The sequence below is a fragment of the Leptonychotes weddellii genome, chromosome 1, assembly GCF_054177405.1.
Source record: "Leptonychotes weddellii isolate Sample4059 chromosome 1, ASM5417740v2, whole genome shotgun sequence".
Taxonomy (NCBI): Eukaryota; Metazoa; Chordata; class Mammalia; order Carnivora; family Phocidae; genus Leptonychotes; species Leptonychotes weddellii.
This window is the reverse complement of record NC_138369.1, coordinates 77532755-77547074: the sequence shown is the minus strand read 5'-3', so window position 1 is coordinate 77547074 and position 14320 is coordinate 77532755. Positions and strand designations below refer to the sequence as shown.

At 49.8% G+C, this 14320-nt stretch overlaps 1 protein-coding gene across 19 annotated transcripts in view; it reads right to left on the bottom strand.

Annotated features, from left to right (window-relative positions):
- Positions 1–14320, bottom strand: part of TMEM108 (transmembrane protein 108) — a 547759-nt gene that overhangs the window by 4946 nt on the left and 528493 nt on the right. For 10 of the 19 annotated variants that reach the window (XM_081826377.1, XM_081826368.1, XM_081826408.1 and 7 more), the window contains 2 exons: positions 8465–9892; positions 736–890 (listed from right to left, as the gene is read on the bottom strand). In XM_081826377.1, the coding sequence (XP_081682503.1) occupies positions 736–890; positions 8465–9892 (1583 nt within the window). Of the gene's footprint in view, positions 1–735; positions 891–8464; positions 9893–12057; positions 12192–14320 lie in introns of all 19 variants that reach the window. The other 9 variants (XM_081826313.1, XM_081826322.1, XM_081826326.1 and 6 more) reach the window with 1 other exon arrangement.

Sequence of the window (14320 nt, the reverse complement as noted above, 5' to 3'; positions counted from 1 at the left end):
CACTCCTAATCAATCTCCCTTTCCTGCTGTGCCCTGGCCTCTGCCTCACCTTCTCTGTGAGAGTGGAAGGAGCACCCGGTCTCCTACCGGCCTAGCTCTCTCACTGGCCGGATGGGTGTTTTGGGCAACACTTCCTGACCCAACGTATTCTGTTCTCCCATGATATGCTGTGTGCAGCCCACATTCCCACCTTTATTCAGGTTACCTCCTTTGCTGGAATACCTGTTAAAATCCATTTATCCTTCCTAACCCCCACTGCGAAGGCTTTCTTCTCGGTTTCTACAGCTCTCTGCAACTCTTCTTGTATCTCCCCTAGTTTGTTTGCTTTTGAATGATGCTTGGGGCTCATACCTCAACCACATCTTGGAATCTGGGCCCCCTGAGAGCAAGCTCTCACCTTCATAATCCCCAGAGACTGCCTGCCACAAAATGGGTTCTCAACGAATACTTATTGAATTGTTTCCAGCAACCCGGGGTCCCAAGAACGGTGCTTCCCGAACTTCAACTTGCACAGAAAGCACCTGGGAATTCTTGCTAAAATACAGATTGATTCAGTAGGGCTGGGGCGCGGCCTGTAGTTTCCTGGGCACTGCTGCTACTGGTCTGTGGACCATCCTTTGAGGAGCAAGACACTAAGAAGCAAGCAGATGCTCCACGGCTCACTCTGGAGCCCGTGCTATTCCCTGTGGTGGGGCCGGACCTTCCAGGGGCACCCCTTGGTTTGGGGCTCATTACCTCAGAGGTTTCAAGGGACTGGATCTCCCTTGGTAACTCCACAGCATGCTTGTTGAAGTAGTCCATGGTGATGGCATTGTTCCAGTAGCTCAGGTTGTTCTCTGGGTTGGCCGTCTTTTTCTTCCTCCTCAGACAGCACACTGTCAGCAAGACAGCTGTAGAGAGAGTCCAAGTCAGAGAGGGGAGGGAGACAAGCAAGGAGCCAGCATTGCTGAGTGACAGATGCAAGTCTCCAGGTAGGTCTGTGATGGTCATATATTCACCCACTTACCCCATTTGTTAATTTGTTTGTTGGTTCAACAATTATCTACATACATCGAATGCCAACTTTGGGCCAGGTTCCAGGACAGAGAGAGAGTGAAAAAAAGACAAGGCTGTCTTGTGTCATAAACATCCCTCTGAGTTTGTGTATGGAGGGGCACAGAGGGGGTCACATGATCTATAATAAATAAAATGAATATAAGGTAAATTCAGATAGCAATAATTGTTCAAAGAAAATAAAATAGGGTGAAGTGAGAGAGACAATGGAGAGGAGTTGGGGAGAGAATGCTTTAGGGTGATCATGAAAGGCTTTCCTGAGGTGACCTTAATGTGCGACCCTGTCTGTCCAATCTCTGAGACTTACTCTGAGGGCTCCAGGGAGGGAATGAGTATATTTGGATGTTGCTAACGAACCAGGTGTGGGAACAGAGGGGCTTCGGCTTGCCAAGAGGGAAGGCTTCTGAGATTGGGGAGGTAAGGTGGCCTGTCCAGGCTCACATAGTGCAGTGGGTGATCCTTTGACAAGGATGACAGTTGCCTTCTTGGGGAGAAGCCAGTAAATGAAGATTGGGCATCTCCCTGCCAGGCTTACCATCACCACAGCCTGTGGGGTGGCTGAAACTCCAGGCCAGGGGTGGGCAGGGCTGCACTCAACATCTTGGAGGTGCCAACCATCTGTGCTGGGGGGAGGGGACCCCAGATCCAGCAGTTCAGAGGCCAGCACCGTGATGGCAATGACTACCAGGGGGCAGAAGAGTGCCAGCTCTGCCCACAGCAGCCTGAGGATTTGGCCAGCATTGGGGGGTGGGGGTGGGGGGCTTGAACATGCCAGGGTGTGGGGTATCTGCCGAAGCTGGCACCCATACAGGCTGAGACCTCAGGCCCACCCCTTCAGTCCCTGTGGGATGACACAGGAATTCTGTAGTTCTCTTCTCAGCTGCTGGCCTTGCTGACACCTCAACCTGAAAAGGCTTCCAGGCAAAGGCAAGAGATTGGGCAAGTTTCTACTGATCCAATCTGCTTTGATCAGAAAGGCTTCTAATTTGCTCATTACTTTTCTAGGTACCCTTAAAAAAGTTTTAAAGATAGAAAGGACATTTCTGAATGTTTGAGCTAAAAGAAATTTTAGACTGGCTGGTATAGACTTTCAAATTTTGAAAAATTTCCAAACTCAAGTTCTCCTTTTTTCTTCATTCCCTTCCTTCCAAAGAAGGAGGTGATTGAAGGATGAATGGGGGTGAGGAGGGGGAGATGCAGAACTCAGCCTGAAAATCTGCTAATTTAGGGCATCTCCTTATTTTACAGATGAGATGACTGGTCCAAAGCATCCAGCTGACTTGCCACAGGTCACAGGTCCGTGAATGGCTGGGCTGGGGCAAGACTCCCCCCTTTCTGGCATCTTTATTCTTCATTGTCACTACCCTCCCATCCTGCTCCTGGAGCTGGGGTGCTGAAATGGCCTGGGGGGATTCAAACTGGTGAAACAGAGGCCATAATGCTGCTAGCCTGCACTGACAAGTTGCAGAGTCTGGGTCCTCTGACCCCCAGCCCAGTGCCCCCTCAAGCCCACACTGCCCCTGGCTCCAGAGCCTGGGCCTGTTTGGGACATGGGACCAGGACCCTGCCTTGTGGGAAGGGCTGGTCCTGTTGCAGGACGGTCTGGGGGTTGGAACAGGGAACTCTGTTCCTAGCTTTCTCCCCTCGAATATTGTTAGTGCTCCAGGCCTGAATGTTTCTCTCCGGGAATTCCCAGTACCTCTCAAGTGCCCTTTCATTTACAATAGAAGCTTGCCTGGCCGTAGAAAGAGCTTGGGCGTGGAGTCCAAAAGGCCTGGGTTCAAGTCTGACTCTGCTGCGCGTTACATTAGGTAAGTCATTTCATCGCACTTGACTACTATGGACTCACAGGGCTGTCATGAGAGCTAGAGATCATGAATGCAAAATGCTGAGCACACTGCCTGATGCACAGTCAGTGCTTATTTAATGAGAGTTTTCTTCTTGTTCTTCCAGTACCCTCCACAAGAGAAAGAAAAACTGGGCTACATGACTACTGAGTGGCTCAAGGCCAAGGGACCACCTGTGATTTAGAACTTTCATTATTTTGGTGGCCTGACCTTACATCCAAGAAAAAGTACAATTCAGACTTATGGAGTCTCAATATATGCCCAGCGCTGACGTAGGCACTTTCGGTCTGATTTAACCCACAAAATAGCTGTCTGAGGAATGTCCTGTTACTCTTCTTCTTTGCAGAAGAGGCAAATCAAGCTCATGGAAGTTAACAAAATTGATCTTGATCACTCAGGTAATTAATGGAACTTGACCTGGGTCTTTGTGACCCTCAGGGTGATGCTTGTTGTCTTATATTGCCCTGAACCCTGCAGGGAACACATCTGAGGCATGGATGGGGAAGCACTTTGTAAATGACACAACTCTGTGCAAACACAAGCCCATGCTGTCATCTGCCTCTTTTTTTTTTTTTTTAAGAGAGAGGGAGGGAGAAAGAGTGAGCAGGGAGGGGGAGAGGGAGGAGAGAGAGAATCCCAAGTGGGCAGCACGCTCAGTGCAGAGCCCAATGCAGGGCTTGATCTCATGACCCCAAGATCGTGACCTGAGCTGAAATCAAGGGTCAGATGCTTAACCGACTGAGCCACCCAGGTGCCCCTGGCATCTGCCTCTTGAAGGCCCTGAGCTAACACAGTGGATATTAGTCCTGTTTTTATAGGTGAGAAGACATTGGACCAATGGTTAAGTAACGTGCCCAAGCCCCACAAGTGGCCAGCAAGAGAGGGGCTGTGACACATTTGATTCCATGAGCCAAGCCTTTCTGTCATACCAGGCCTCTTCTCCAGTGATTTATGCAGGTTTAATGTTAAAAAAAAAGTTAGAAGACAGGTAGCTGTAACATATTTCAGTTTGGCTCCTTGATTTTGAAAATGAGAAAACTGAAATCCTGGAAGGGAGGATTGGTCCAGTGGTGCCAGCCTGAGGGACCAGCCCAGCCTGTGGACAATCACTTCCCTACTTTGGGGGTTGGGAAAGGAGGCTCAGGGAGGCCTCAGGATATGGAAGGAGGCCAGGATGGACATGAGGCTATAGGCCTGGAGAAACCAGGTTTGGGGGCTATCTGGCTCCCCATCCTGGTGGGTGGGACTAGAAGGCTCCCAGCAGGGGGTGCTGGTTGGGAAGCACAGAGAAGAGCTGTGAGAGCATGGTACTCTGGTGCAGCTGAGGTGACAGTCCCTGGACAACCCTGCCTGGCTCTGAGCCTACTCCCCATCCCCGTTGCTTCAGTTAGTTCATAAGCCCCAAGGAGACATACTCCCTTCCACACTCTTGGTCACACTTCCTTCTCATTCCAATTTATTCTACTCCTTCATGGAAAGAGTAACTCCGACCCATGTTTTCTTATGTAATAACTACAAAGTCATTTTGGGCCTGTAAGAGACATATATCTAATGGCATTAACTGCATGTCTGGAAGGAAGCCAGAATGCTCTGGGGCGCAGTGCGCATGGACCCTCACATATCTGGGGGCAGAAAGAGGTTATACTCTGCTTCACCAGGCTCAACTTAGATTGGTGATGAAAAACATCTGCAGCTGGCCTGGTTACTGTTCTCACCATCCATAAAGCCTTTCATCTTTTTCAGGGAGGCAGGGTGAAGACATTCTTGAGAATGGATGTGGTATATGCAGGAGAGGCCAGGAAGCTTGGCAGAGCCACAAAACTGACCTCCTGATGAAAGCCCAATGCACTGACAGGGGTGGGCGAGGACCAGTTCAGTGCCAGGCGCAGAGGTTCTAACAGGAGGTGGTGGGCTCTTTGCATCCTGATGGTGGCAGCAGAGACCAGCTCAAGAGCCACGTGGTTCCTCTGCCCCAGCCAAATGTGGCCCGGATCCGATCAGTTTCGGTTTTCAGCACATCTGAACCCCTGTGTGGCTGTCTCTGGCATGGCTCAGGAGACAAAGCATTTCTCAGTCCTAGCACATATATCCTTCCGGCCATTGGGTGGGGCTCAAGATCTGGAAGGGTTGGTGGAACTGATGACAGCCCTTCTTGGGCAGGCCTGAGATTTGCTATGATCACCCCTTGCTTCCAACAGAAGCAGGGGATTCAACCATCTGCCTAGCAAGCCTGGCCACCTGAAGTCTGGTTTCCGGTAGATGGAGGAAAGCAGGGACAAGGTCAGGGCTGGTCTGAAAAGCCAGATGTGAGGAAATCTATGCATGCGCTTTGCTACTAACCCAGATGCCTGAAATATATGGCAAACTGGCAAAGAAGACCCTTCTTGGAGGGCAGTAGAGTGAGCTTTAGGATAAATGCAGCTGCTGGAAGAGGTCTGCTTGTCTGATGACTGGAGTGGGATTAGGCTATGAAAGCAGCCTGGATATTTACTCATCTGTGCTTTGAAAGAGCACGGTATTCTGAAGCTGGACAAGTATTCTATCTTGATGTTTCTTGCATCAGGACTTTCACAGAGCCCCCACAGGATGGTCCCACAGGAGTTGGGGCCATGACTCAGGATAGGGAGCTTTATATGGGGGCAGCTAGGGCTAAGGCAGGGATCTTGGCGAGTGAGGGCTTAGGGGAGCCTCCCATGTGGACAGTGGGAATGCAAGACAGATGCTGAAGGACGTGGAGTCTGTGGTTCCAAGGTGCTGCAAGAGTCCACTTTGAACAAAGGGTTCATAGCTTCCTTTACAAAGTAGTACGTCCTATCCCAGTACCTGAAGGCTCCTTTCAGAGTGCCGGGAGCATTCTCTAGGTGCAGTTCCAGGCCCTGTCCTTGTTTCTGTCTTGGCTGACATTATTATGCATGGTTTAGGCAGCCCATGGGTTTTCTGGCTTTGCAGTAAGATCTAATTTCAAACTCACACATGGCAAAAAGGGCTGTAGAAGTCTTTTTAGAACTGTAAAACACAGGTGGGTGTGGCCTGTGGGGTGAAGGCTAGATCTACTCTGTGCTGTCCAGCTCAGGCAAAGAGAAAGGCCCAGTGGGGGGAGAGGGCTCTGGGAGCTGGGGGAGGCAGCCACATTGTATATCTCGATTCCCTAGTCCTTGGCATGCACTTGGGAAATATTGTGTTGAATCAGACAGATTCTACCACCGGATCTGAGCTGACTTATGTGATTGGGACCCTGGGCAAGTCAATTCACCTGGTGACTTAGTCTCTGCCTATAAGGTATGTTCCTTGCATAGTGTGTTTATGTTTTTTATTCCTCTGGCTAGTCTGTTTTGAGGATGGATTGATTAAAAATAATGGGAACTCACTTTGTAAACTAAAGCTTCTAGAGACACGTAAAGAATGGAAAATTAGAAAGCTGTCTCTAATGTGGTTACTTCTCAAATATGACCACTATTAATAATTTATTAGCTAATAGAGCTACATTTTCTCATTATCATTCTTCTGTTTTAGAAGTGGACAATCACAGTTTTAAGCATTCATGTGGGTTTCCATGAGAGACAATAAATGAAAAAAGCACTTAATGAATGAATAAAATATGCAACCTGCAAACATTTTCATTTTTCCTGAATTGGGTCCTTGAGCAGAAGTAGGCTGCCTACTTTTGACATGGAAAGTTGGCTTTGCTTGTCAACTAGAAAGAAACAAAAAGCTGGCAGAGGTGGCTTCTCCGAAAGAATCCAGAATCTAGATTTAAAAAGATCTTGTTGGTCATGGATCACTACATCAAAAACTAATAATGTATTGTATGGTGACTAACATAACATAATAAGATAAAATTAAATTAAAAAAAAGATCTTGTTGGTACAACGCCAAGTAGAAATTATGCTCTGTTAAAGGCATATACCTCCTACACTGATGTTCAAATGACCCATAGTATGAGGAAGGGCTGGGAGAGCTGGCTTAACAGCCTCCTCTGTGGAAAGTTTCTGGGGCCTCATTCCTCTTGAGATCAGGATGAGCTCATGGTGTGATGTGACAGCTAGTGCAACCAACAGAACTGATACCCGTGTTGGCTTCCTAAGTGTGACTGAAGTGTCCAGAACAAAGGAACCACCATCTGCTCTCCTCTGCCATGGCTGGGCATGTGGAATGCTATGCTCCCTTCTGGGAGAGCAGGGATAAACTTGTGGTCATCCAGAGTGGCAGATGATGGGGAAGGGCCAGGGCAATGCGGCCGTATAAAGAGACTTGAAGGAATAGGGATGAGCAGCTCAGAAAAGGAAAAGCTGTCTTTGAGCACCATTTCAAATGTTTCAGGAGTTGGTAGACTGGTTTTGTGTGGTTTCAGAGGGCTTAGGACCATAGAGTAGAAATTACAGAGACAAACGTCAGGCTTCCATGAAAGCTGGGTAACAACCTGAGGGAGTCAAAGGAGAATGGGCTGTCCAATGACTGAGGGCACAGGGGGCTTCTCACCCCTGGAAGGGTTCAGAAGGAGGCCAGATGATAACTGTGTAGGGGTGAGGGAAGCTAAAATTAGGATTTTTGTGAGGTTATTGGAGAAACTCTAAGAATCTAGGATCAAGTACATGGGGAAGACATAAAGGAAATCCTAAGGTTCTGAGTGATTATAGCAGGTTCTTTATGGAGACATCAGGGAGAAGGACCTCTCAAATTCTCATTAAAGCAGTGACAGGCAGCAGCAAGGAGGTGCTGGTGGCCTGGTGCTGGTGGCCTGGGGAGAGCCCTTCTCCACCAGTACCAGTGGAAGCAATGATGAGGTCCACACTGCATCCAGCTCACACCATCCATGAACAAATAAAACTGGGGAGGAGAAGAGCTAAGTTCACATGTAACTCTCAAGCTCTCAATTTAGCTATAGGAACTGCTGCTTTTGCCACGGCTAATAGAAATTCCTGCAAGATCAAAGCCCCCTCTCTTTTTTTAGAGAAAGAGAGAAAGAGCAGGAGAGAATAGATGAGGGAGGGGAGGAAAGACAGGCAGAAAGATGGATGTGAAGTGGGAGAGGAAGGTGAGGGCTCTGCTACTTGAAGGCTGTATGTTTAGAAGTGCCAATATTCACCTACGGTGTCTTGGTGCCATGTCCTACAGCCATTAGCAGGCTGCCCTTGAGGGTGAGGGTGGCAGGGTGGTGTCATGACAAGAGCACTGGGCAGGAAGACAGTGACCTTCCATCCCAGGCCTATCTCTCACTTAACTTTGGGCTCCTGGGCGAGCCATGGCACCTCTCCAGCTTGGTGTTTCTGCACAATGCAGAGCTGGACTGGACTACTTGAAAGGTTCTCCCCCACTCCTGGGAGCTCTGTCTTTATGATGAGTGGGCATCTGAGCCATGGCCTGGCAGAGCTGAGGACTAGGGGTAGGGATAACCCATGATTCTTGTCTTGCCACTTGGTTTCCTATAATTCTGGAAAGTTTTGCAGCCTACTTGGTAGGGACTTCCCAGCTCTGGGGCAAAGGAACTCTGGGGACAGACAAGTGGATGTGATAAAGGGAGAGGAGGGAAAAAGGGAGGAGTGAGGAGAGGGTGAGGCACTTACAGCAGGAGGAGATGGGCACACTGATGGCCAGGATCACCCAGGCGATGTCCATCTTGCTCAGGCAGATGGTGGCTCTGTGCTGGGGTTTGTCCCCTTCGGCCACATGGGATATATTCCCTGCTGTTCCAGGCTTCCAGGTCCCGGCAGGGACTAGGCGGTTGAGGAAGTTTCCTGTGGCTGTGGACACCACTGTGGAGAAAGGACTGGGTACCCTGTTGGTCATGGTGGGGGTGGCTGTAGCCTCCTCCTTGGCTTGGGAAACAGTGCTTTCTGAGGCCCCGGTGGGGTGGGCTGGGGCCTGCGAGGTTGAGGATGTTCCCTGAGGAGTCCCCTTGGAAGGGGCTGAGACACTGGCATTGAAGGCAGCCTGCGTGGGCCCTACGGTGGCTGGAAAGACCCCAGGGCTGGTAGATGGAGGTCTGTTGATGTCAGGGGTGACAGTAATCCAGGAGTCACTGTGGCTGGGGCCATCCTGTGGGTCACTGTGGGGGCGCTGAGAAGGCACTGGGGCAGGTTGTGGACTGGCAGGGGCGCCTGAGGCTACAGTCGTGTCCGGCTCCCCTCCTTGGCTGGTGAATGTGGAACCACCCCCCTGGGCTGCTCTGCTAAGGTCTGGCTTGTCCTCTGCAGGCACCAGGGGGGTGGTGGGTGGTGCCCACGAGGTCCTGCTGGGTGCCATGGCTGTGGCCACTGTCTGGGGCTGTGGCAAGGAAGAATAACCCCAGAGTGGGTTCCTGGGAGTGAGGGTGGAGGGGTCAGGTTCTATAGACCCTGTAAAGTTGCCTTTGTAGATCTGAAAGATTTTCCCCAGGGGACGCTTCTGCCCCAGATGTGTGGAGCTCTGATTTCGTCCCCACTGGCCTTCCTTCCTCCCAGAGTAGCCACTGGGTGCAGGCAAGACAGAGCGTGATGAATTGCTGGCCCCCTTTCGGGAAGAGCCTGGGGGCCTGGGAGGCCTGCGCGTGGTAGCCCGGGTGGGTGCTGTGGTAGGACGGCTGGTGGGTTCCATTGGCTTTGTCAGCAGGATGGTGGGCGCAGCCTCCCCCTGGGGATGGCCCTCTGAGTGGGAGGATGTGGTTTCCATGGCAGCAGGAAGGGGCCCTGTGGTCAGGGGGCCTTCAGACTGTGGGGTGGTTGCTGTCGCCATGATGGTAGAGACGGTGTTTGTAGGAGGGTGTCCATCTGGATGGGGCGTTGTCATTGCCATGGGAGCTGCAGCCTGTGAGGAGGGTCCATCGGGCTGGGGGGTCAGTGAGACCACAGAAGTGGGGGCAGTTGCCACAGAAGAGTGTCTGGTAGAGCTGAGGGATGCTGTCACCATGGTGCCTGGGGTGGTGCCTGAGGGGAGGACCTGAAGAGATTCTCTGGGAGATGGTTCCTGGGTGGCAAATACCAGTGCTTCGGTCAGTGCCAAGATCAGGAGGAAGCCTTGAGAGGAAGACAGAGAGAAGAGATGAAATACCTGGGGAGTCGCTCAGAGCCTGGACCTTCCTTACCCATGAACCTATGGAGCTCTGGGAACAAAAGGAACATTGGGATCATTCTGGAGGTCCACACTGCCCCCCTGATGCCCAAGAGCAGCTTCTCAGAACAGGCCGGGCCGGGTGTGGGAAGGATTATGGCCTCTGAGTGCCTGCTGCCCCCTGCGGCCAGGGAGTGGTCAAGGTCAGGTTAGTCAAAGGCAGGCTGGCGGCTCTGTGTGAGCCAGCCTTAGTCAAATGTGCAAGGCTTACGTGGGCAGAGCTGACCAACTCTTCTGCCCTTCCTGAATATTCCATTTATGGACTGGACAGAGGCACAAATGGTCAGACCTCTGTTTATTCAGTCCCATTCACTGGACAAGTAAGGAGGGTCTCTATCCTCTCCTTGACACTGGAGGGCACAAAAATGAACAGGGCAGTCTCTGGCTCAGAGGGAGCTCACACAAGTGCACAAACAATCTTAAAACAAGGCAGAGACATCTCAGTGCTATAGGATAGTGATAGGCCGAAGGGGACAGGGGTCCAGAGGATGACCAGATCTGGTGCGCATATAGCACTTAGCAGAGAGCCTGGGAGAGAAGATGCACTCCATGAACGCCAGCTGGTATTATGGTTGTCATTAATGTTAACTGCTTTCCCTATGGCGCTCATGTGGCTGAACTCTCTGTGGAAAATCACTGGTGATGCCCAGCCTTTTGAGTAGGAGGACCTCTTTTGAGCGGTATGCTTTTAGTTCATTGAGAAATGCACAAGGACAAAAACCTGCACGTTTAAAAATACTTCTAAATATATGTGGATTTATTAATCATAATAGCATGTGCCAAACTTTACAAATAACACATCTCGTATAAATGTGAGACATAGGATCTGTTCAGATTATAAACTGGAAAACTGGCCACCCCGGCGCAACACATGGCCTAGGAGGAACTGGTCTCCACTGCTGAGGAGTGGCCTGATCGACTTCTAAGGCCTGATTCTCACCTGTGAACTCCTCCTTTTTCTTATGTACTCCTTCCTGGTTACTCTCATGCCCTTCCTTCAGCTCTGCCAGCCACTCAGACAATGGTAGAGATCTGTCTCTATCTCGTAACTCCTTGGGAGCCTCCTTCCCCCACCAGATTCAAGCACTGAATGGCCAAAGCAGGGGTCCTGGCAGTGATTTCTACATATCTGGGATGGTCAGCGAAGTTGCTGACCGAAGAAGGCAGGGGCCCTGGTGAGGTTTCGAAACAAAGAAGGGGAGATCATCTCCTGGCCTGCCTTTGAAACAGGCCCAGGATCACCACTGAAGCCACCTCTGACTTAGGTGTGGGGTGGGGTCTGAGCGTGCACCAGCTCCCCTCGCCTTGCACTTCTAAATTAGCGGGTGGAGGGAGGCCAAGGGACAAGAGATTGAACAGACTGTATAGCACACGCAGTCTCTAGGTCCAACAATTTGCCCTAAGCCACCTATTTTTTCCAAACTTTCTTTGGTGCTCTAAACCATATATTAACAGTAAGCTCTGCTTATTCAAGTCAACCCTAAAAACTGTTTTCTGAGCACCTGCTCTGGCCCAGTCTTTCATGCTTGATTTAATCCTCACAACCACTCGACGGGGAAGGAAAGTGAGATCTCAGGTAGATTAACAAATGTGTTTAAAGTCCCACCATAGCTGCAGTATATGAAACCGAGCTGTATCTAAAATGCATGCTTTTCCCGATCAACTACCACCAATGATGCAGGAGGAGAAAGAGGACAGGAAGTTGCTGTGCCACGATGCTCTGACTGGTGCAGGGTTATTCCAACCGCTTCTCTTGCAGCTGAACACCACAGAGGCAATCTCTTCTTAGGGCTGGGAGTCTTGATCTCTGATGTTTTGAGGGACATTCTCCTATAAGCCTCTGTTTTGCTCATGAGTCCCTTGGTTCAGTATAAGTGTTAAAGACTGAATTGTGTGTCCCCCAAATTCATTTGTTGAAGCTCTAACCCCTAGCACCTCAGAATGTCACTGTACTTGGCAATAGGGCCTTTAAAGAGGTTATTAAGTTTAAATGAGGCCATTAGGGTGGTCCCTAATCTAATCTGACTGGTGTCTTTATAAGAAGAGGAGATTAAGACACATAGAGTGATACCAGAGATGCTTGCGCACAGAGGAGAGGCCACGGGAGGACACGGTGAGAAGGTGTCCATCTTCAAGTCAAAGGGAGAGGTCTCATCAGAAACCAGTCCTGTTAGCAACTTGATCTTGGTCTTGTAGCCTCCAGAACTGTGGGGAAAATAAATTTCTGTTGTTTAAGCACCCCCAGCCTGTGGTACTTTGTTATGGCAGCCCGAGCTAAGACAGGTGTCTTACATTAGAGATCCCTCAGAAAAAGGAAAGGCAGAGTTGTGTGCAGGTAGTGTATTTTGCGAAGTGATCCGAGGGGACAACCATGGGAGTCTGAGATGAGTCAGATAGAGAACATCAATCCGAGGGCAGGTTATGAGTTGATCAGGACGAGCAACTCGTATTTGCTGGGGACCTCTCAGGGGCTGAGTAGACTGCACCTCAAACTGTCTATGTGAGAGAAGCACTCACTTACCCAGCAATTCCTGATGTGGGAAACAAAGGCAGAAGAAAAATTAAATTTCCTTACTACTTACAGCCCATTGACAAATCCTTGAAACAGGCAGTGACATTCCCCTATGAACTCAGCTGCCTCGATGTTAATACTTTGCTAAGGGCAAGAGGCAATCTTATCCCGCCCTCCCAGGATCCTGTAAGTCTTCTTTAACAGATAAAAATTCCTTTGGAAACTTCTGTTGTCTCTATCCCCCAAGATGCAAGTTAGCAATCATCCTCCAAGCATATGGCCCACTGATATACATCTGAAGGGTCTCATGACTGAGTTTTTTCTAAACAGTAATAAATGACCTTTTCCTAACACTGGCTAGCCCCCTTAGGATCTTGGAAACCTTGCTTCCCAAATACCCTGGAGGCTTGTGCCGTTCCTAACCCCCTCTCAACTTGAAAGTATATAATCAGTCACCCATCACAACCCCAGTGCAGCTCTTCCTGCCCACAGATCCTGTCCCCGTGCTTTCATAAAATCACCTTTTGCTTCAAAGACGTCTCAAGAATTCTTTCTTGCCTGTTGGTTCCGAACCCCAACATTTCCTACATCACTCCCATCTCCACTGGCTCAGGGCTACTCCACTGGTGCTCGTTCCTCTGTATTCCTCACTCCTGCATGAGGCCCATGGCCAATGTGGCTTAGTCAGAGAAGCCCTGGGCAGAGGGGCTGTCAGGGTAGGCCTGTGCCCAGCTGGTGGCTGCTGCAACAGTTGGAGTTACAGTTAAGGGCCCAGCGGATTCCTGGGGTAGAACGCCAGATGTGTTAGAGACGATCAGACACCGGAGACCAAGGACATGGCAATCTTTTGGCCGCAGCGCCAGGGCAGCACGAAGCTTACAGAGACCCTGTAAGCGAGAGACAGGTGGGAGAGGAGCCACTCTGGCCTCCAGAAGAACTTTGGCAGCACTCTAGAGGCAGAGGGGTTAACACATCCTAGTCTTTAAAATACTCAGGGAAAGAAATTCTCCTGACTTTCTCACCAGCAGCATTCCAGGGGCTAAAATCCTCCCGGCTGGAAAATATATGACTACAACCCTTCTTGCTCTAAGACTTACAGTGTAAATAAATGTTTGCCTCTGTTGCACCCCCTCCCCTTTTTTTAAGTTATCAGTATCCTGTGAAGTTATTTTTCTCTCTAGGAAGACTGTTAAGTTACCTCCCAGCCCTTCTTTAGACTTCATAGTAAACCTTTGGTACAATGAATGGGTATTGCCATCTGGGTGCCAAAAGTTTTCATTTGGAGGATGACATTTAGCTGTCACAGTGAGAGGGGCCGTCGTGGGAACTTAATCAAATTCCCTCATTTCAGAGAGGGGGCAATGGAAGGAGTGAAGTGACTTGTCCAAGAACACACAGCAGGTTGGGGACACAGTCTGGACCACAGCCACTATTTCAAAGCAACTTTTCATTTGCATCATAAAAATTGTTATGATGTTGCACTGCACAAACACCTCCTTCAACCCCCACTGTCACCTTCACTAAGGAAATCCTACGTGACTTTACCTCTCCTCTTTGGCATAAAAGGTTAATAACTGAATGGAAGGGCGCATACTGTCACAATAACTGTGCAAGGCCTTCAACCTATGCCTCCCCTAACAGATGCGAATTTTCATTCAAGTCCCTTTGTGTTGGCCTGCTCGCTCTTCTCCCCACAATCTGGGGCTATCACCTCTTTACATATCATTTGCATAGCTTTGCATAATAGCCTCTGGAGGCTCTAATTCCAAATATGTGAGAGAGACTAAAACTAAAATTCAGCTTGACGTGCTTTAAATGTGGA